This window comes from Antrostomus carolinensis, unplaced genomic scaffold, assembly GCF_000700745.2.
Source record: "Antrostomus carolinensis isolate BGI_N321 unplaced genomic scaffold, ASM70074v2 scaffold8721, whole genome shotgun sequence".
Classification (NCBI taxonomy): Eukaryota; Metazoa; Chordata; class Aves; order Caprimulgiformes; family Caprimulgidae; genus Antrostomus; species Antrostomus carolinensis.
In genome coordinates, this window is record NW_010296278.1 from 25,012 (window position 1) to 45,384 (window position 20,373).

At 38.4% G+C, this 20,373-nt stretch overlaps 1 protein-coding gene across 1 annotated transcript in view; it reads left to right on the forward strand.

Annotated features, from left to right (window-relative positions):
- Nucleotides 1-20,103, forward strand: part of LOC104532901 (aspartyl/asparaginyl beta-hydroxylase) — a gene marked incomplete at its 5' end in the record, with an annotated part of 37,285 nt that extends 17,182 nt beyond the window's left edge. The window contains 5 exons of the mRNA XM_010178223.1: nt 1,233-1,370; nt 8,043-8,178; nt 9,051-9,142; nt 13,551-13,684; nt 19,773-20,103. Of these exons, the coding sequence (XP_010176525.1) occupies nt 1,233-1,370; nt 8,043-8,178; nt 9,051-9,142; nt 13,551-13,684; nt 19,773-19,923 (651 nt within the window). The remainder of the gene's footprint in view (nt 1-1,232; nt 1,371-8,042; nt 8,179-9,050; nt 9,143-13,550; nt 13,685-19,772) is intronic.
- Between the last annotated feature and the right edge of the window lie 270 nt (nt 20,104-20,373).

The following is a 20,373-nucleotide window of genomic DNA, read 5'->3' on the forward strand; positions in this document are numbered from 1 at the left end:
TGGAAAGAAAAGTGGAGGGTTTATTTTTTTGGAGAACTTGACAAGGAGGTGGGTACAGCCAGGGAAGGTGGTGGCTAATGGTGAAGTGTAGTGGGAGTATTATTAACTGGAAGCACAAGGGTGAAATTATAGGCTTTTTTATGTAAAGTGAGATAAGAATAAATATCAGCTTGGGTGAAGGAATGTGAGAACATGGTCCGAGTTTGGATGGGTGATGCTTAGGCAGAGGTGAATTGTGTAGGTTATAGGCTTGGGAGGGAGTGAATTTCAACAGTCTAGCTACAGAGGGAATCCATGCACAACTCCAAGTAAAGAGGTTTTTAGATAGTTTCTGTTCAAGGCGAGGATTGCTGCCTCCTTCAGTCCCTCTGCTCTGGACTTCTTACCTCATATCTCCCTGCTTAACTGTCCTCTCATAGCCTTTTTTTTTTTCTTCTTCTTGTCTGAAATATTGCAGCTGTAGCAATGATGCTGGACAGGAAGGAGGCAGCTATATGTAGCCTTCTCTATATATGGTTCATCAGTGCTACTCATGCTGGATCTTTTCTTTCCAAGCATCCCATTTTCTTCCTTTGCAGGACCTTGTTTTGCTGCTATACAGTGGTAAAGCAAGTTGTGGAAAAGGAGAGTAAGACAAACAAAGGTCCAGTATTAGTCGCAGTAGGTTTCTACTGTGTGAAATAAAGGGGAGGAACAAGAAAAACCAGTAGCATCAGGTCAGGTATGCTGTAGCAAAAAATATTTGAAGAAACTCAATTGCAAATATGTATTAGATAATTATGTAACAATTTAGATCTACAAAGTCAACACTGTTTTCATTATCATGGCATCTCCATTGGCAGCAGAAGGCAGTCACCTTTAATTCATAGGTGGAGAATTGAAATATAGAGAAAACAGGACTGACCAAGATGACAAATGATTGGATCTCCCAAGTCCAAGGACAGCATCTGAATTGCTGACCCATATTTGGTGTGAATGGACTGAACAATATCCTATTTTGCTAATGTTGGGTTGGATAGCCTTGGCCAACTGATCTGTTCTGGGATTGTTAGTTGGGGTTTTTTGTGTTTGTTTGGGTTTTTTTCCTCGAAGTGTTTGTTACTACATTGCATTAGAATAACAACCCTGTCATCCAAAGAGTTAGTCTGTTACCTTACCAAAAAGCGTGTTACTCTTTTCCTGTGGGAGCTTGGCTGATACAAATTTGGTTGTTTACTACTGCACTCTTTTAGGCATACAAGTGGTATGAACTTGGATACCAAAGAGGTCACTTTGCATCAGTTTGGCAGCGCTCTCTCTACAATGTCAAGGGACTGAAAGCTCAACCATGGTGGACAGCAAGGGAAACTGGTTATACAGAACTGGTGAAGGTAAGGCAGTTTGTTTCTATATACTTTGATTTTATTTTTTTTTAATGACAGCTATAATCTAAGGTATTAAGCAGAGAAAACTTTAATCTATGAAGTCTGAATCATTGCCTGTGAATACTAGACACCAATCTTAGACTGAGCACAAGATTTAACTAAGATACTATAAAATGAGCTCAGGCATTTTCAAAATTGAGAATGGGGGCAGGATGGCTGAAAATGATTAATAATACAAAGTTTCCATGGTAGACAACTGTAATGTCTCAAGTTTAGAATGACAGCAAACTTTGCTAATGTCCAGACACCCATTGTGAATTTTTAATTAGCCGGGAAAGGCTGTGTCTTTCATCATTTTTATAATGTTTGGTGACTTCTTTGGAAGCTTTTAATTGCATAAGAGAAACAAGTGTAGACTCCCAGTGATGGGTTTAGCAAAATATAACAACATAGAATTTAAGTTCTTTGAAGCTGGGTTTTTTTTAGTTAATGCAAGACAAGTAATCTGGTTATTATTCATAATAATAGTTTCTGTTTCCAAAATAGTATATTTTTTCTTATTTTATTTTAATTTTCATAATAATTCCTTAAAAAATTAAAAGGGGGTAAGAACCTTTTTTACTCAATGTTTTAATTATTTGTATGTGGTTTAGCAAAATTATTCTGCACAAATAATTTAAAAACTTAAATGTTTATTTTCAAGAGACAGGTTCCTTCAGAGTAGCTATTTCATTATAGTTAGTTATGTAACATGTTAAAAAACCTACTATGAAAGGATGATTTTATTTTAAAAAAAGTAAATAAATTTAAAAATTAGGATTACTCCTTGTTATGCTTTTGATGGCAGCATAAATAAGGCTAGGAAATTTAGATTAAAGTGTTATTCTCCAGTGTAACCTCAGACACATAAAAAAAGCAATTAGCTTTATGGACTAGCATTTGGGAAGATTTGAAATGTGCACGTATTGAACTAATTCTTGAAAAATGTGTAGGAATAGATACTCCCTGCCATAAAAAAAATGGAGAAACTGGGATCTTTTTATTACGCTTGTGCCAAACAAAAAAGAAAGAGTATATATTATTTTGTTGATGTTTTAGAGCTATCTGTGGTGATGTTCTACAGTCTCTTACATGTAACCATTCAAATTCCTGAGTCACAGAAGGTAATGGTCCCTTCACCCTTGGCGTGAGGAGACAAGTCAGCTTTGAATGATGAAAGAATTCAGTTTCCTGTTATAAAATGTCCAGGGTTCCACCTTGAAGGGACTTTTTCAGATATATCAGACCATATATGGAGGTCTTGGTTTGGATCAGCATCCTGCATGGCTCCTAGAAGAGCTATTCAGAAGACCAAAAAGGACAGAAATTTACCCCTGACCTCCACAGCACATCTGCATCTCTGAAATCCACTCATACCTCTTCAATCCAATAATTTTGTGGTGTATTTTTAGCTGTTTTATTACCAATATGTCATTGAATCTGGACTAAATTTTGGCTGCTAATTTATTTACTTAGGTATCATAATTTGGGGGTAAGATTATGTTCTTCAAGAGAACATTCACAGTTGAAAATATAAACCCAAAATATAAGTTAAAGGCATCAGGAAAAATGTTTGTATTGTGGTGTTTCACCTATAACTCAAGAAAGTGCTTGAAGTTTTGAAAGAAAGCAGACTTGATTCTAATAACATAAGATGCTGCAAGCAAAAGTATTCTCCAGAAAGTGGCAAAAAAATAATTGAAGATATTGTTTTTATTCATTTATGAAGTATTCCAACTTCTGTACATGTTAAAAAAAATCCCATTATTTCCCCATTCCACAGAGCAAAAACCAATCAGCAGTTTGATGACTTCATCTTGTTACATTCCTTTTACATCTGTATGGGATGTGTGGGAGATGCTACCAAATCCCTATGAGAGAATTTGACGTGGAAAACTGCAAAGCACTGGAGGCCCTCACCCTCTCTCCCTGTATTTCATTGCTTGTTGTTAAATGTGAACAAGCTATTTTCAGTATCTTGGCAGCTTAACAATGTTAACTGAGGATTTATTTGTGGCTAAATGAGACAGACTGGCAGCTCTTTGTGGTTCATTCTAGTAATCAACACAGCTGTGGTCAGTAACATCTTATAGCACAGACCTCATTTGATTTTGTTAAAGGGTCATGTGGTTTCTTGGGACTGGAGGTGGGGATGTAAATTTTGATAGTGCCTTGCTTTTTCCACGGAAATCCTGAAGAAAAGATTGTCTTTTTTTGGTATTCCTGGTTTAATAAACACCCCTTCTGAGGGGCGTTCAGCTCACCTACCTGTAGCCATACGGACACGAGGCATATTGTCCATGCTAGTGGTCTAGTTCACAGGTCAAAAAAAAGAGCTATTTCCAGAGGACGATTAATTTTTGCTATGTTAAATGACTATCTAAGGATGGCATGTCTCCATTTCTAGTGTTAACTTTCCTACTGTTTTATTAAAAAAAAGAAGCCTAGACAACTAAATTAGGCCTGATGTTTAACTGCCTGATAAGTAAGATAAAAACCAAAACAATCTCATACTTTTTTTACTTCACTGTTACCTACTTGCCTGGGTATTTTAAGGAAGAAAGGATTTTTAGTTTCTTTAATTAAAACAAACAAACAAAAAAAACCCAAACCTGAGAATACCTCAGTAAAACTCAACAGGACATATACTATGGTGGTAAATTCTGGTTAGTGCTATTGTGATGAAGGGAAGTGGATCTTTCCATCTCTTTAGCTGCTGCATGTTAATGCTTAAATTTTTTGTAGTTTCCTTGAAAGAATAGGAAGGGGCACTTGATTTCTCAGGGAGCAGATAATCTAAACTTTTAAATTAGGAAGACTATATCAAGTGATTTATGTAGAAATGTTCTGTTAATATTTCTGATCTGTAGTGTTTCAGGCCTTTGGATTTGGAGATTCAAGAAGCTTTCATTCTTGTTTGAGCTCAGCTAAAAGGAAACATTACTTTTATCATTGAAAACCTGTCTTCTCCCTTGGGGCAATTAGCTGTCCATGGACAATCTTACTGAGTCATTGTGTCAGTCTCTGATACCTTTTGTAGAACCACAGTATAGCATTATTTTTCTATCCTGGTGCTTGTTTTAAAAAAAAAATAAAATAAAAGAAGTACAATGCTATTGGATCCTAGAGACTTTTGACCAGCCTGAAACTAATACATAGGTAATGACCTTGGTAACTTTGTCCTTTCTTCATGTTGTGTCCATTAACTTTTGGAAAGGGCAGAGGATACTTTGCCAATAATGTACTACATTGAATAGCTGATTGATTAAAGTAGATCTTGTATTGTCAGTTTTCTCTGATGGCTTAGATTTTATTAATTACAAGTTTAAAGTGCAGCAAGCAAAGCACAGGAAGACAATGAGAGTACTGACAACAGCACATATCCATAGTGTTTTCTGTAGAGCGACAGCTAGGGCTTAATGGTTTAGCTAATAATAGCTAAGCATTCATATTTAATGGAGAAAATAAATTGAAATATGCATTTTAAAGTGTGGATGGATGCTTTAAGGGAAGCCTTGTGTTGAAAAAAAAACAGAGATGATGCATATACATGCATCTGAGTGACCAAATGGGTGCAAGGAATCTATTTTGAAAGGTCTAAAATATTGCCCCTTACTTGGAGGTCATCAGCAATTCCCAGCAGACACATGGTAACTGATCATGAATGCTCTTCTAATCTGTTTCAGTAACGATGTGAAACAGATTGAAGTCTTCACCATGATTTTATTTTATAGTCCAATGGATTAAAATGAACGTATGGTCAGTAGTTATGCCTCACATGAGGGGTAGTAACTTCTTAATCTCTGCCTATGTCATTTATGACCATGCATTTGAAAGGGTTTGACAGCACAGAGTAAGGATTCTTTTGATATACTAGCCATGCATAAAAATAAACTGATATTAAGAAATACCTGTTTAAATATAGTAAAGTCTTTGCCAATAAAATCTACACTATTGCCAGATGTAAAGCAACTGTAAACTTCCATTATTGTTAGGAACTGTATTTAAAAAGCCATATGGTGGTTTATGGGAATCAGCTGCTAGGAAACAAGTACATATGCTTCCAATGCTGTTTGCCAACTGATTCTTCACTTGAAATTAAGATAATGCACCAGATAGAATATGAATTGATTGCTCTAACCTGAGGCTTAAATCCCTACATATTGTGGAGAATAAGCATATTTAACTTTTTTCTGTAGATACCAGCTCTTGGATCAAGGGCTTTAAGTCCACATCCTGGACTTAGTCATTATGTTTTAATGGTGTTATGTGTTCTTACCATTCTAGGTATGCCTAAGAGTCTGTAAAATCAAGGAGATCAAGGCTGAGCTGTCTTTGAACTCTTTTAACTCTCCGCTTTCTACTTAGGAGTTGCCTATTGCTCATAGTAAAGCACTGTCAGTGTCTTTTGTAGATGGAGTCCAGGTTTTCAGCAGTACAGAGATACTATTGATTTCAGTCTAAAACCATTGAGGAGCTAGTTCAAATCAATTGTATGTATTCAGATCACTTCATATCCAACATGTTAGGGAAGGAGTCTTAAAAGGTAGGACAAATACACACCTTTGGAAGTTCACTTTCAGCCCATGGCACTGGTGAAGGCTTAGAGCAAACAGCTCTAACAAAGCAACTGTTGCCTGCAACTCCTTGGACCACTAGTGTTCTTCATGCATCATCTTGCCTGTGTGGGTGAATCATAGAATGGTATGTGTCGGAAGGTATCATCTAGTTCATACCCCTCTGCCATCAGCAGGGACACCTTCCTCTAGACCAGGTTGCTCAAAGCCTCATCCAGCCTGGCCTTGAACACTTCCAGGGAGGGGACATCCACAGCTTCTCTGGGCAACCTGTTCCAGTGTCTGAACACCCTCACAGTGAAGAATTTCTTCCTAATATCTAATCTAAACCTCCCCTCTTCCAGTTTAAAGCCATTACCCCTCATCCTATCCTTACCTTTTTTTACAAGAGGGAGAAGGACTTTTAAAGTTTTCCAGGTTTGTTGATCTGTATCACTTTGAGGCCTGTATAAATGTAAGTTACTCTTTTCTTTCTCTTGTCCAGCCAGCGCAAAATCAGGTACTCGAGCTGGTATTTCTTTTTGTAGATATGTAGCACTAAATCAGTACCAGCACTGTTCACATATTCATCTCTAATCAGGTAGAAATTTTCAGTCTTGTTTTGTACCCTGCATTTTGAAAAAGTAAATTTTCCAAAGATATTCTAAGAAACATTTCTACTTAGTGTTAACTGTTAAATGAGTATTATGGAAACCCGTCAGTGGGAGAGAATAAGGTGAATGCACCAGGAAAAATGTAAGTGCTCTTCCCATTTAGAGATGGATTAGAGAGAAAATTTGCTAGGAATAAGAAAATACTGTAATACAGAAGTGCAATCCTCATTTTCATAGGTCTTAGCCTACCTAAAAATGTTCTAGTGGGAGAAAGTTGTTGTATTATAGACAGCATGTTCTAGCCATGGCTTGCTGAGCTTTTTCTGATATATCAACATACAGCCTATTTTGTGTGATCAGCTTGTCTTTTAATTGAAAAAACTGAAGTGGAAAAGGTAACTGTTTAATTTAAATGGAGAAGGCTAGTAACCATGGGGAGTTTTAAGGCTAAAAAGGGGCAGTTTTATCACTCAATCTCACAGATTTCTGAGTTTTACTCAACTTTGTACATCATATAAAGAGGTAGTGTGGGAATATACTTTAGCTTATTTTCAGTATGAAATTGATTGAAAATGCCTTACAAAAGTGCTTTTTTCAAGAGCACAAAGGAAAAATGAAAACTATTCACCCAAAATAAGATTTAGCAAGTAAAGTAAGCAGCTGGGAAATGGAAGTCACTTTTATCCAGTTCCATTGTTATGCTGTGGATTTTTCATTTGTATTGCTATAGCATTAAAATTACTTATTGGTAGAATAAAGGGTGTTATGATCTATCTGATTTTTACAAATATAATGTCCTAATGCAGCAGAGAACAAAATTTTTAAGTCTATAATCTTGTGGTTTTGGTATGCACAAAGTACAAGCAGTGTATGCATTTTTAATGGTTGTGACCATAAATCATCACCTGGTACTTCAAGTCATATTTGATCTTTTTCAATAGCATCAGCATGTACAAAGTCAATCTTTGCAAACCTCTTTGAAGGTTTAAATCATAACTGTCAACTTAAGTAGCCTGTTTACATTTGTACTCTTCGAACTATGATGTTCTGCCAATGCTTGGAGTTCCAAGTTATGTGCATGGTTTTCCAGTCACAGGAGTGCTTCCAGGTAACATGTGCTGTCTCCAAGAAGATCAGTACTCTTCCTAGCTTGCCATACAAAATGATCTGTTAAAGAGCCCTTAGGTTAATTGAAAAGCAACTCAGTGAGGCCTAGTCTACAAAGAAACTGGGGATTATTGAAATTTTATATCCCAATGTAATTGAATCTGAAGAATGCTGTGACAGTTGTTTTTCCTGCCTTAACGTGCCAGAAGGGAACTAAATATAAAGAAACTTGATAATGATGATGAACACTTTTTTTAGTGCTTTTAGATTAAAAAAAAGTTTATAATGGCAGGGGAAAATAAAAACAGTAGTAAAGCCAAACACAGTTAATTCTTAGTGCAGTAACATGGCTCTCTAAACAGTCCTTAGAAAAAAATTGGAAGCTCATTCGGGATGAGGGGCTTGCTGTGATGGATAAAAAAAGAAGCCTCTTCCTGCCTGAAGATGAGAATCTACGTGAAAAAGGAGACTGGAGCCAGTTTACCTTATGGCAACAAGGTAAAACATTTTATATTTCTTCTCTTTCCCCAATTTCACCTTCTCAGATTAATATGGTGTAATAAGGAGTAGCAACACAGTTTTTTTCCAAAACCATTTTTGTAATCACTGAATCTGCAGAAGAAAGGAGCTAATACAATAGTGTCTGAAACCCCTGTGACAATGAACAATAGTTCTTTTTTTCTAAACCGTGTTGTCCTCAAGCCCTTTTGAGAATCTTCAGGGCTCCCTTGAGGGCAATTGCCCTTGTTTTTGCCCTTGCCCTTCTGGCAAGGGTGCCAACATTTTGCATGGTAATGCATAGTACAGTTAAGCCTGAGGGAGGATGGGAAGTGGGAGAAGATGCATGCTCAATATTGTGTTGTCAGCTAGGTAAGACCTGTCATTCAGAAATGGTATGAGCAAAAGAATATGACTTTAATAATCCTGCTGTGTCCCTGAGCTGAGGCCCAACTATTAGAATGACCTTAAATTCTTATAAGACTCTGCATACGAAAGAATACTGGAAAATAAAATATTAAAAACAACTTATATTAAAATATAATCTGGTGTTGAATTCCTGTGATGTTGGTGGCATTTTTCATCTCTTTTTCTATGCAGCCTCATTAATGATTATACTTTTAGAATCATGTTTAAAAATGGTAGAAAGTCTGGTCTTCACAAATAATTTAAAAGCAAAGATGTGCAGGCTGCGCTGATATTACAACATGTAAGTACTTCTGTTTCACAGTCTGTAAAATGGGAATAATAATAATAATATTTACCTGACTTTCAGTGTCATCTCGGCAGCTTTGTTGCTCTTCTGCAAAGCAGAAAACAAGGAAATGCTCGTTCATTGCTCTTACTAATGCTCTATCCGTTATTTTCATTAGGAAGAAAAAATGAGAATGCTTGTAAAAGTGTTCCAAAAACATGTGCATTATTGGAAAGATTCCCAGAAGCTACTGGCTGCAGAAGAGGGCAGGTACCTGGCAAATTTTGTCATTTTTGCAAATTCCTAATGTTGGGAACAGATGATTTTGAGGAACATATATAGGGGGATGTATGACCTTGGAATATTCGATGATGCCTCAAGCACAGAATGAAGTTAATAGTGTAAGTACTGCTGTCACATGCTGCTTTCCTAAAGGTAAAGGAAGGTGTGACCTTGGGTGCCAACAAAGTTTGTTTCAGGTATCTCATCTATACTGACTCCTCAGCTACAAATTAACATAATTAAATCATGTAGTAGACTTACATGGTATGGATCAATACATATGCAGCTGAATGAATGGCCCAACACAGAAGTCATGTGATTCTTTAGGACAGAATTCTTCATTCTTCCTTTTTTTTTTCAAGTTATTATATTTTATCTGTAAGGACTACATGAGAAGAACCTTCACGCAGCAAAATTAAGGATCCAAAAGTTGGAAAACACAGTGCTAGCATAATCCCAATTCAGAGCCTTGAGAGGAGGTGTTCAGCTTTTTCAACAGACTCTTGCTTTTGATGTGCAGAAGTTTACTACATGACTACTGTTGTGGGAATGAACAAGGCTATTATTTCATTGATTTGTTGCAAAGACTGGTTGTAGTCAATATAACTGATGAAAGAGGTCATCACGCTCAGTGTGGCTAAGAGCAAGAAAACTGCTTTCTGTGGCATCCATGGCCAAAATGGATCTATCCCAGGGAGCAAATTCTCTTTGAGAGCTACTATTTTGTTCATCATTTTTTGGCACCCTACATGATACAACCAAGATATGGTTTGTGGAAACATTGTGTATTCACAGCTGTAGTCATGTGTTTTGAACATAATAAATATAAAATAATCTGAAAGATTATGTTCCAGAAGTCATAAGTTTTACATCCAATATTAGATGATGCTTAGGACAATTTTGGTCTTGTGCTAGCCATGCCTGAGATTCTTACTGGTAAATTAAATTTAAAATATCACCTAATCTCTATTCAAATACTGAAACACTTCAAAGCAATAGGAACAAACACAATCAGGAAATTAGGAATTCTGTTGTAGATAGACCTTTTGGATGCTTTGGGCGCCTTGTGTATTGACAAAGATAAAAGAAATGTAAAATAATAAACTACCTGTTCAGTGCTGCTGAGAGACTGTGTAGAACAGTAGCAAGTGATTATATTATTAAAAATTATATCATTCTTCTTAAAAATAGCAGTAAACTAAAAGTAGCACAGGTAATTCTGGGCATTTCTTAACTCTTGGGAGTTCTACATTACAATCATAGTATAAGTCACTGGTAGTTCAGGACTATTTATATATAGTACTTGAGTACAGCACATTCATATAATTCAGAGACATATCTAGACTGATCTGCATGGACTGATGACATACACAACGCTAATCATTCCCCAGTGCTGGTATCTTAACGTTAAAAAAAATGTTTCTCTGAGATGTTAGTAACTATCCTGCATAGCCAGTTATTTGCATTGCATTAGGGTCTGACAGGGCAATCATGTTAATGCATCTTGATGTAGCAGAGGTGGTGGGTTGGAGCATCTGTGTTCACCATGGCCACTGGAGCTTATCACTTGCTGTCATAAGAAACTGCTGGTAAGGTGAAACCTCAGATGCTGGGGACAGTTAAGGCATTAGACGCACACAGTCTTCTGCTGATTTTATAGTTGGAGAGCAAGCAATACCTTAAACCCTAAGTAAGATTTGTCAAAGTTACTATATCCCAGCCTGATGCGCAGATTTCTCAGTTCAAAAGATACTTCGCACACCTGTCATGTGTTATTCACACTTCCTGTTCATTGCATTGCTGTAGAATCACAGAAGGTGGAAGAGACCTCTGGAGATTACCTAGTCCAACCCCTTGCTCAAAGCATGATGAACCAGAGCAGGTTGCTCAGGACTGTGTCCTGTCAGGTTTTGAATGCCTCCGAGGATGGAGACTGTACAGCTTCTATGGGCAACCTGTTCCAGTGTATAAAAATTTTTTCTTATCTTTAAATGGAATTTGCTGTGTTTCAGTCTGTGTCCATTGCCTCTTTGCCTTTCATTGGATACCATTGAGAAGAGCCTCCCTCTGTCTTCTTCACTCCTCCCATCAGGTAGTTATATACATTGATAAAATCCCGCTGAACAGTCCCAGCTCTTTCAGCTTCCCCTTGTATGTCAGATGCTCCAATCCCTTAATCACCTTTGTAGTACCTCACTAGACTTGCTCCAGTGTGTCCATGTCTCTTATAGTGGTAGCACAGAACTGGACCCAGCACTCAAGACATCTCACCAGCTCTGAATAGGGAGGAAGGGTGACGTTCCTCAACCTACTGCTGAAGCTCTCCCTAGTGCAGCCCTGGAGGCTGTTGGTCTTCTTTGCTGCAAGGGCATATTGCTGGCTCATGTTCAAATTGTTGTCTATGAGGGCCCCACAGACTTTTTCTGGGAAGTTGCTTTCCAAACATTTGTCCACCAGCTTGTATTGGTACACGAGGTTATTCCTACCCAATGCAGAACTTCCCACTTCTCTGTTAAACATCATAAGATTCCTGTTTGCTCCTTTCTCTAGCCTGCCAAGGTCCCTATGAATGGCAGCAAAAAAAAAAATGTAGTTTATCACCCATTCATCTCTAATCTTCTATCATCTGTAAACTTGCTGAGTGGGATGCACTTTATCCCATCATCTGAGTCATTTGTGAAGCTATTAAACAGTGTTGGACCCAGTATTGAGCCCTGGGGTACACCTCTGATGAGTGGCTTCCAACTGAACTTTGTGCCCCTGATCACAACTCTGAGCCTGGATGAAATGCCAGTTTTCAGTCCACCTCACTGTCAACTTACCTAGTTTTTATTTCATCAGTTTGACAGTGAGGATGCTTATAGCAGACACTGTTGAAAGTCTTACTAAAGTTGAAATAACCATTATTCACTAATCTCCCTTCATCCACCAGGCTAGACATCTTACCACAGAAAGCTGGTTAAGTACAGTTTCCCTTTCATAAATCCATGCTGACTGCTTCCAGTCACCTTCTTTTCCTCCATGTGTTTGGAAATGGTTTGCAGGATTATTTGTTACATCACCTTACCAAGGATTGAGGTGAGGCTGACTAGCCTATATATATATTTCACCCTCAAATCCTCCTCCTTGCCCTTCTTTAAGTTAGGAGCAACATTTGCTTTCTACCAGTCCTCAGGGACTTCTACTGATTGCCATGACCTTTCAAAGATTATTAAATGTGAATTCGCAACATTGTCCATCTCCCTCAGCACTCGTGACTGGATCTCATCAGGACCCATGGACTAGTTTGTTGAGTTTATTTAAATGTTCCCTAACCTAATCCTTCTCCACTGAGGGTAAGTTGGCTTTTCTGCAGTCTTTTCCACTGGTCTCAGGTGCCTGGGATTCCTGAAGATCAGTCATACTAGTAAAGATTGAGGCAAAGGTGGCATGTAGTATCTCAGCCTTTTTCATGTCCTTTGTCATCAGGTCTCCTGCCACATTTAGCATAAGGCCCACATTTTCCCTAGATTTCCTTTTACTGCTGATGTATTTGTAGAAACCTTTCTTTTGCCCTTCACGTCCATCTCCAGATTCAACATCAGGAGAGTTTTGACTTTTCTAACCTCATTTCTGTGTGCTCAGAGAGTGTCTCTGCAGTCTTCCTGGGTGACCTGACCCTGCTTCCACCTCTTTTATGTTTCCTTTTTGTGTTTCAGTTTTTTCTGAGTCTCCATGCTTCCTGCACATGGGGATGAACCATTCTCGAGCTTGGATGAGGTGATCCTTGAAAATCAACCAGCTGTCCTAGACCCCTCTTCTCTCCAGCACTGTATCTAATGGGATTTTTTCCCAGCAGCCTCCTGAATAAGCCAAAGTCTGCTCTCCTGAAGCTGTGGGTAGTAATCCTGATTTTTACCTTTCTCCTTCCTCCTTTCATGATCCTGAACTCCACCATCCCATGGTTGCTTCAGCCAAAGCTGACACTGACCTTCACAGATCAGTTGTCACCTGAGAGGGGCCAGTCAATCTAACACAGGCTTTGTGTCTCCTTAGGTCCATCCTTTTAAATGATAAGAGTGTCTGTCAGTCTTTCCATAAGAAATAAGGTATTTTTCTGATTGTAGATAAGAGATAATTATTTTCAGGTTGAAATATGAATACTGATTATTTTAAACCAGATTAAAACCACACACTTTTACACACACACCTGGATGCACAGACACCCCCAAGATGTTTTTTGTAGTGTAGAACACCTTTACAACATGAGAAAATGCAATTGTTATGGAGACTGTAACAATAGGTGACACTGCACTTTTGACCCATCGTCAAGGATGAGACATAATGAAGTCCTGAACGCCTAGCAGGATGGTTGTGAAGCTGAATGTGTTGAAGTCCTGTCTCTCTCTCCTTGCAGATCAAATATTCTATCATGCACCCTGGGACCCATGTCTGGCCCCACACAGGGCCCACCAATTGTCGGCTAAGGATGCATTTGGGCTTGGTGATACCTAAGGAAGGCTGCAGAATTCGGTGTGCCCAAGAGAACAGGTACGGTTTGGGGTTTTGGGGTTTTTTTCCCCAACTTCTTCAAGGCTGAAAAGGGGGTGGGACTGCATGTACTTTAAAAAAAAAACAACAAACAAAACCAAAACTGCACACAAAAAAGAAAGGGTGTTTTGCTGATGAGGAGGTGTAATATATTTCATTAAACGGGCGTTTTACACCCTCACTTTTGGTACAAACATATAAATATCATTTGTCAAACAATGCCAGAAGAATCTTGGGAGACAAAGCTGTTCTCTGCTACAGCATGAAATAACAGTGAATTTAGTCCATGAAGTCTCTGTGTTTATTTTTATAATGCCAGTCTAATATACTTGCCAACAGAGTACCTCTGCTTGTTTTGATTTTTATTTTTTTGCTAAGAATTCTTTGTTTGTTCAGCAAAAGCTGAAACTAAGCTATATCTCCCTTTTCACCACTGTAACAGAATACTCCTGTGTTTATACAGAAGCTTCCTTCCTAGCTAGTATTATTTGTTATAATTCAGTTAAAATATTCCAATTGAAGTTAATTTCAAGATGAACACATGTATGAAGCATTTGGCCCAATGAGTTACACAGGTAGCAAATTTCTTTAAAGTGTATTTTAAGTAAGAATTCTTACCCCTTAGGGAAAAGCTGTGCTGAATTGAAGACCAGCTTTGTCTCTGCCTACTGCAAAAAAACCAAAATAAAATGCAATAGTTATACATTTACAATCAGGGCATATAATCCCCTGGGAAATATGAGCAAATGTGATAGGTATTTGCCTGATAGTATTAAACACAGACAGAAAAATATGCTATTAACTGTATTGCTTTTTGCTTACAGATTTAATTCTCTGAGATGTGAAATTCTAATGGTGCTTCATATCAATATGTATATTTTTGGAAGATTCTGTGTCATATCTGCAGCATCTGAGTGCAAAAGTGTTAATTTTGAATTCTTTTCATGGTAGCAATGTACAGGTATATTTGATATTGAGAAATGGAATGCCACTGTTGTCTGCATGACTGCAATATGTAGCAAAGATATTTTTTCAGAATATTTGAAAAACAACTACAACAAGAAATGTTTAAAATTTTTGAGGGTAGAAGTATCCAATAATTAATAACAAAAAATGTTGTCACTATAGACTCCTGCCAGCATTTAGTTTATTTAATAATCTATCACAGTCAGTGTTATAGTCTACACTAGCTACATCTAGGTAGGGATGGATCTTTGCTTCCAGCATTCCAATCCAATATCCAAAATAAGTTTAAGATAGACATTTGGATGGAAGGAGAGGTAGTTAACGGGCTTAGAGGACTAACATGGAGACCTGGAGTCTTTTCAGTATTGTGGGTTCAGTTTGATGGTGACTGAATGGTGTTACCATTAGGTGTCTCTTTAGTGGCCTGTGGGAATGAAGTGGTGGTTCTGATCTGCTGCCAGGAGAGCAGGCGTCCACAGCTCACCACCCTTTATTGTGGCTGGCACCCTTCTTTGCCTTAAACTGAACAGAAGGGATAGTGGTGTGGAAAATTGACTTAATGACCTCCTCCTGGTGAGTAACACTCCCTCAAGGTCAAGAGTGGAGAAATGCCTGTTGCTGGTTCGCTGCAGACTGAGCACTTCAGTGTCAAGGCTGCTGAACATGGCTCAGTCATTTGAAATGTAAAACTCATGTGAAATGTAAAATGTAAACTCATTTGAAATGCAAAACATTCAAGAGCTGACTACAGCCTGTGCTGAAAGTGTTAACTTTAGTTGCTTTTGGCAAGAGCTCTGTATTTAGCATCAAAGGCAGGATTTTCCCTGAAAGGCTGAAAATGTGTGTACTGGTGGCAATGAAAGGTTTTTTTTTCTTACATCCCTTCACCCATGAAAGGGAAGGTGGGTGAACTGCTGTGGACGGGACTGGTGCCAGGAGGAAATCCTACCTTGGGCATTTTCAGTTTCTCCCCTTCTAGTGATTCAGAGCAGTGGTAAACCAGCGGTGTAGGAGAACTGGCTCAAATATGAAGGTTAGCATGCCTGAGTCTGGCCTCCCGTCCCACTGCTGTGTGTATGAGAGAACAGAAACAATGTCAATTTTGTGCCCAGTTACTTCTGTGCCACCCAGTGTGGGTGTTAAGATGCAACTTATTCTTCGATGGACAGGCAACTCAGCTCTGTCTAGCACTATGTTTTACTCCTTCAATTACTGAAGAGTCTTTCTGCAGATGCTAGCATCTGGTACACCTCATTGGTATTCAGTACAGCTATAGTAATTTTATGGCATTGGGCCATTTTGAAGTCCCAGCTCTGTAAAGTGTAGGGCACAATGAACAAAAATGGTAGGTAAATAACATCTAGTTATCAAAATCTCTGTCAGACAGGGTAATCATGTTTTGAAATGAAGGTGCAGAATTACAGCCTTGTGCAGAAGCCAATCCAAGATCTCACCTCTAACAGGTGACGCTAAAGCCATGCAGAGGATACAGAAACTACCCCAAAGTGGCTCAGCACCAGACCAGAATAATATCTTCCCTAGGGTCCCACCGTGAAGTGTTTTTCACACCATAAAGGCTTCTAGAAAATATTTATTAGCATGCTAATGCTAGGGTTTGTAATCTATTCAAAAGGGGCTAATAGTTCTGTCAACTTTATGACTTTTTCTTTGTTGTGCAAAACAGCCCATCCCATTATGATGCAAATGGTCCGTCTTGGGTTTTAACCTCTGAAGCTACTTCTTCTGGTGCTTGTAGTTTTTATTGTCCTTAACAGAGCTGCACTTTCAGGCTGTTTAGGGTAGGATTTTTCAGACTTGGTTTAATTTAAAAAAAAAAAAAAAAAAAATCATCAAAAAACCCACCACCCTTCAAAAACCAAAACCAAACAACCCTCCCCAAAACAACAACAACAACAAAAAACCCCCCACACTCAAAAAAAGCCCAAACAACTTAATTTTTAGCATTGCAAGTGGGTGACTCGCATTGACTTGAATAATACCAATGTAACCTTACTGCAGTAGCAAAGACTCAGGGTCTGTATGGCATAAAACTTTTTTGTTACCAGATAACTGACATGGTAGCAGAAAAAACACATGATCATAGCTGAAACCTGCAAAAGGCTCATTATCTGAGCCTTCAAGGCTGATACCTGTGTGCAAGCCAGTGTGCTTGGACTGGTTTATCTGGTTTATTAACTCTTGCTTAAAATATGTTTAGATTATGTTAGATTTATGTTGAAATGATCCAATTTCAATTTCCATTTCTCTTCAGAATGTTACAGCTCAACACCATAAATTTTGATAGTTAATTTTTTCTTTTGTTGAATTAAAAAATAAAGATACTGAGATGACTTGGGAGTCTAAATCTCATTTTCACCCTGTTTTTGAAAAAATAATATTGTTTTCTGGGTGAATGAACACAGTTTAATGAGCTAAGCAATGTATTTCCATCTTTGATGGCAAGACCTTTGTTTCTTTACCATCGCTACTGTTCATAGTTCGTCGTTCCCTTTAAGGGCATCCATCTTCTTGCACTGCTTCAGCTCCGAAAGGATTCTGTTAAAAAACTGGGTTATGTGGTCATTGTAGAGTGGCTGTAGGAGTTAATACTTCTTTGACCATTATTGACTTGACAGACTGCTATTCAACCGGTCTCACCTGAAGGGGTATAATCAGGTGCATGTTTTTGTCCTGGTGCAACGCAAGATATATTTGCTTTGCTTGTACCACTGCCTGACTTGACAATAGACAAATCATGTAACACGTCATCTGCTACTGTGTCTAAATGCAGTGGGTAAGACTGAGATCTGAGAGGCAGTAACAAATGACTAGCACAGTGACTTTTTGAGATGTTGTAACATTATCAGTTCTGGTCACTGATCAGTTGCTGATTTTTCACATAAAACCTATGTTCAAAATTATGAATCTGGATCTCAGCAGGCTGAAGTTGCCAGCTGAAAGCTCTTGAAGCTCAACAAAGCAATTGCAAAGCCCTGCAACTGATAACAGATCAGCACCTTGCAACAGTGCAGACTGGGTGATGACTGGATAGAAAGCAGCTTTGAAGAAAAGGACTTAAGGGTCCCAGGGAGCAAGTTGAGCATGAGTCAGAAAGGACTACGAAGATGATCAGAGGACTGGGAAGCCTGCCATGTGAGGAAAGGCTGAGAGAATGGGGTTTGATCAGCTTTGAGAAAAGAAGGCTTAGGGGAGACCTCATCACCATGTTCTAGTACTTAAAGGGTGGCTACAAAGAAGATGGAGACTCGCCTTTTACAAGAAGTCACATGGAAAAGAGATGGGGTTATGTGTATGTGTTAATCCTGGGGAGATTCCGATTGGACACGAGGAAAATTTTTCACAATAGAGAACAATCAGCCATTGGAATAATTTCCCTGGGGAAGTGGTGGATTCCCCAATATTGGACACCTTTAAGATTCAGCTGGATAGGATGCTGGGCCATCTTGTCTAGACCATGCTTTTGACAAGAAAGGTTGGACCAGATGATCCTTTAAGTCCTTTCCAACCTCCTGTTCTGCGATCCCATGATTGATTGATAATGTGCTCTTGTCTTGATAAAGGCTAGCTGTGTACTGGACTGTGTTAGTAAGTGCATACGAAGCAGTTTGAGGGGAGCAATTTTTTTCTCACTGCACTCAACACCGTCACTGGAGTACCGTGTCCAATCTGGGGCTCTTCAGTACAAAGAAAGTCATTGATAAACTAGAGAGACTTCAGTGAAGGATTAAAAAGATTGTTAGGAGACTGGAGCATGCGACACATGAGGAGAAGCTCAGGAGTCTGGAAAAGAGACAGATAAAGAGGAGCCTAGTTACTCTCTTCAGCTACTAATGGGTGACTGTGCAGACACAGTGCTAAGCTCTAATTGGAGGTGTGCAGTTACGGAATGGAAGATAATGGACACAAGTGACAGTGTAGGAAATTCCATCTAGGTAGAATGAAATTTACGTAATGAAGTTGGTGAAATACTGGAAGAGATGATGGAATGTCCCTGGTTGTAGACACTCAAAAATCCACTATTCAAGAACTTGAGATACTTCATCTAACTTCAAAGTCTTTCTCTGAGCAGAGACTTGGACCAGATGCCCTTCCAAGTTTTCTTCCAACCTAAATTGTTCTGTGATTCTATCCTTCATAAAATTGAGAGAAACACTGATTCTTCTGGCAAGTAATACCTACTTTCTACATGGCTGCTTGCCATTGCTTTTAAATCTGGTAATTTTGTTAATTTTTCAAATGACAGTGGTGCTCTAAACCAAGCCACTCTGAATAAATTGTGTGCATCCCTTTTTGTGCCTAACAAAGGTACAGAACTTGGAAAAGTACCCCTGTTAAAACTTGGCTCTTTCATGCTGAAATGAACACTCACCCAGGGTGCTTCTCTCCGTTCAGTCATCTGCTCTGCCTAAGCAGTACTCGGGAAGCAGAGGGGCTTTAAGTTATATGGTCTCATCCTCTCAGTTCAACTGTACCAGTATAGTTAACTCAGTGTACACAATGGCATTGCACCCTTCCTCCAAAGAAAAATCTTTCAACTCTGTGCTTTGAATGGGTTTATGGGACAAGACTGTTAACATCCCTGAAATTTTAAGCATGATCAGGGCCTAATTCTGTTTTTCTGATTTTTAGAAAAAGCAGATTGATTTAATGTAATTTGTTTTCAAACCATATGACCATATTACTGGTCATTCCCCCAGTTTCCTTCACTCATTATGTATGTATCTGATTAGAAAAGGAGAAAAGTTGATTATTACACCAGTATTATACCTGCTCCCTGCTTATTGGACTCAACTCATTAGAAATATATAAATAACAAATACTATAAATGTCTGAATGTATAAGTGGGCATAACTATGCAGAGTGAGAGGAAACAATCCGTCAGTAATATGAACGTCCTTTAGACTGATTTTCTGTAGTTTATTTCAATTGAAACTCTGATACTTCAGGCTCTTTATATTAGGCAGTGAAATCCTGACTGTTCAATATATACTGTGTAAATCATTCTCATATGTCAAAAAGCATCTTCAGAGCTGATCTACAGATTGGCTTCTCCACAGCACTTCAAATAGTACACTAAACTATGTTCTTTTTTGTGTTGCAGAACCTGGGAAGAAGGAAAAGTTCTTATTTTTGATGACTCTTTTGAACATGAAGTATGGCAAGATGCTGAAAATTACCGTCTGATATTCATTGTGGATGTGTGGCATCCTGAGTTAACAGCACAACAGAGGCGCACTCTTCCTGCTATTTAGGGAGTTACTTCTGATGTGAAGAGCAGAGAAGCTTTAATGCCTTTGGAGTATGACAAGAAGATTTGTCCAGCATATGAAGACTACAAGTATTGTAAGGGTTAGAAGAGAAGGATGACTTTCTACAATCACAGAGGACTTGATTTTAAAAAAGGAAAACAAGAAGAAAAGAAAAAAAAAGCCATGTTTTGTTTCATACTGATATAGCACTGATATGTATTGTTTTTCTGGTTGCAAATTTAAAAATACAAATCTTGTCAGCCAGAGAGTGATAGGGCTGGATTTTCAAACTGAGGAATGTGCCGATGTTTTTGGCATGCCTATATTATGCATACAAAAACAGTCAGTCACTTGCCCAGCCATGTTCAGGCACAAGATTTGCGATTCTACATGTGGGAAATACTTCCCAGGCTTTTATCTGGGAGGCAACATGTAAGATATTGACAACCAACT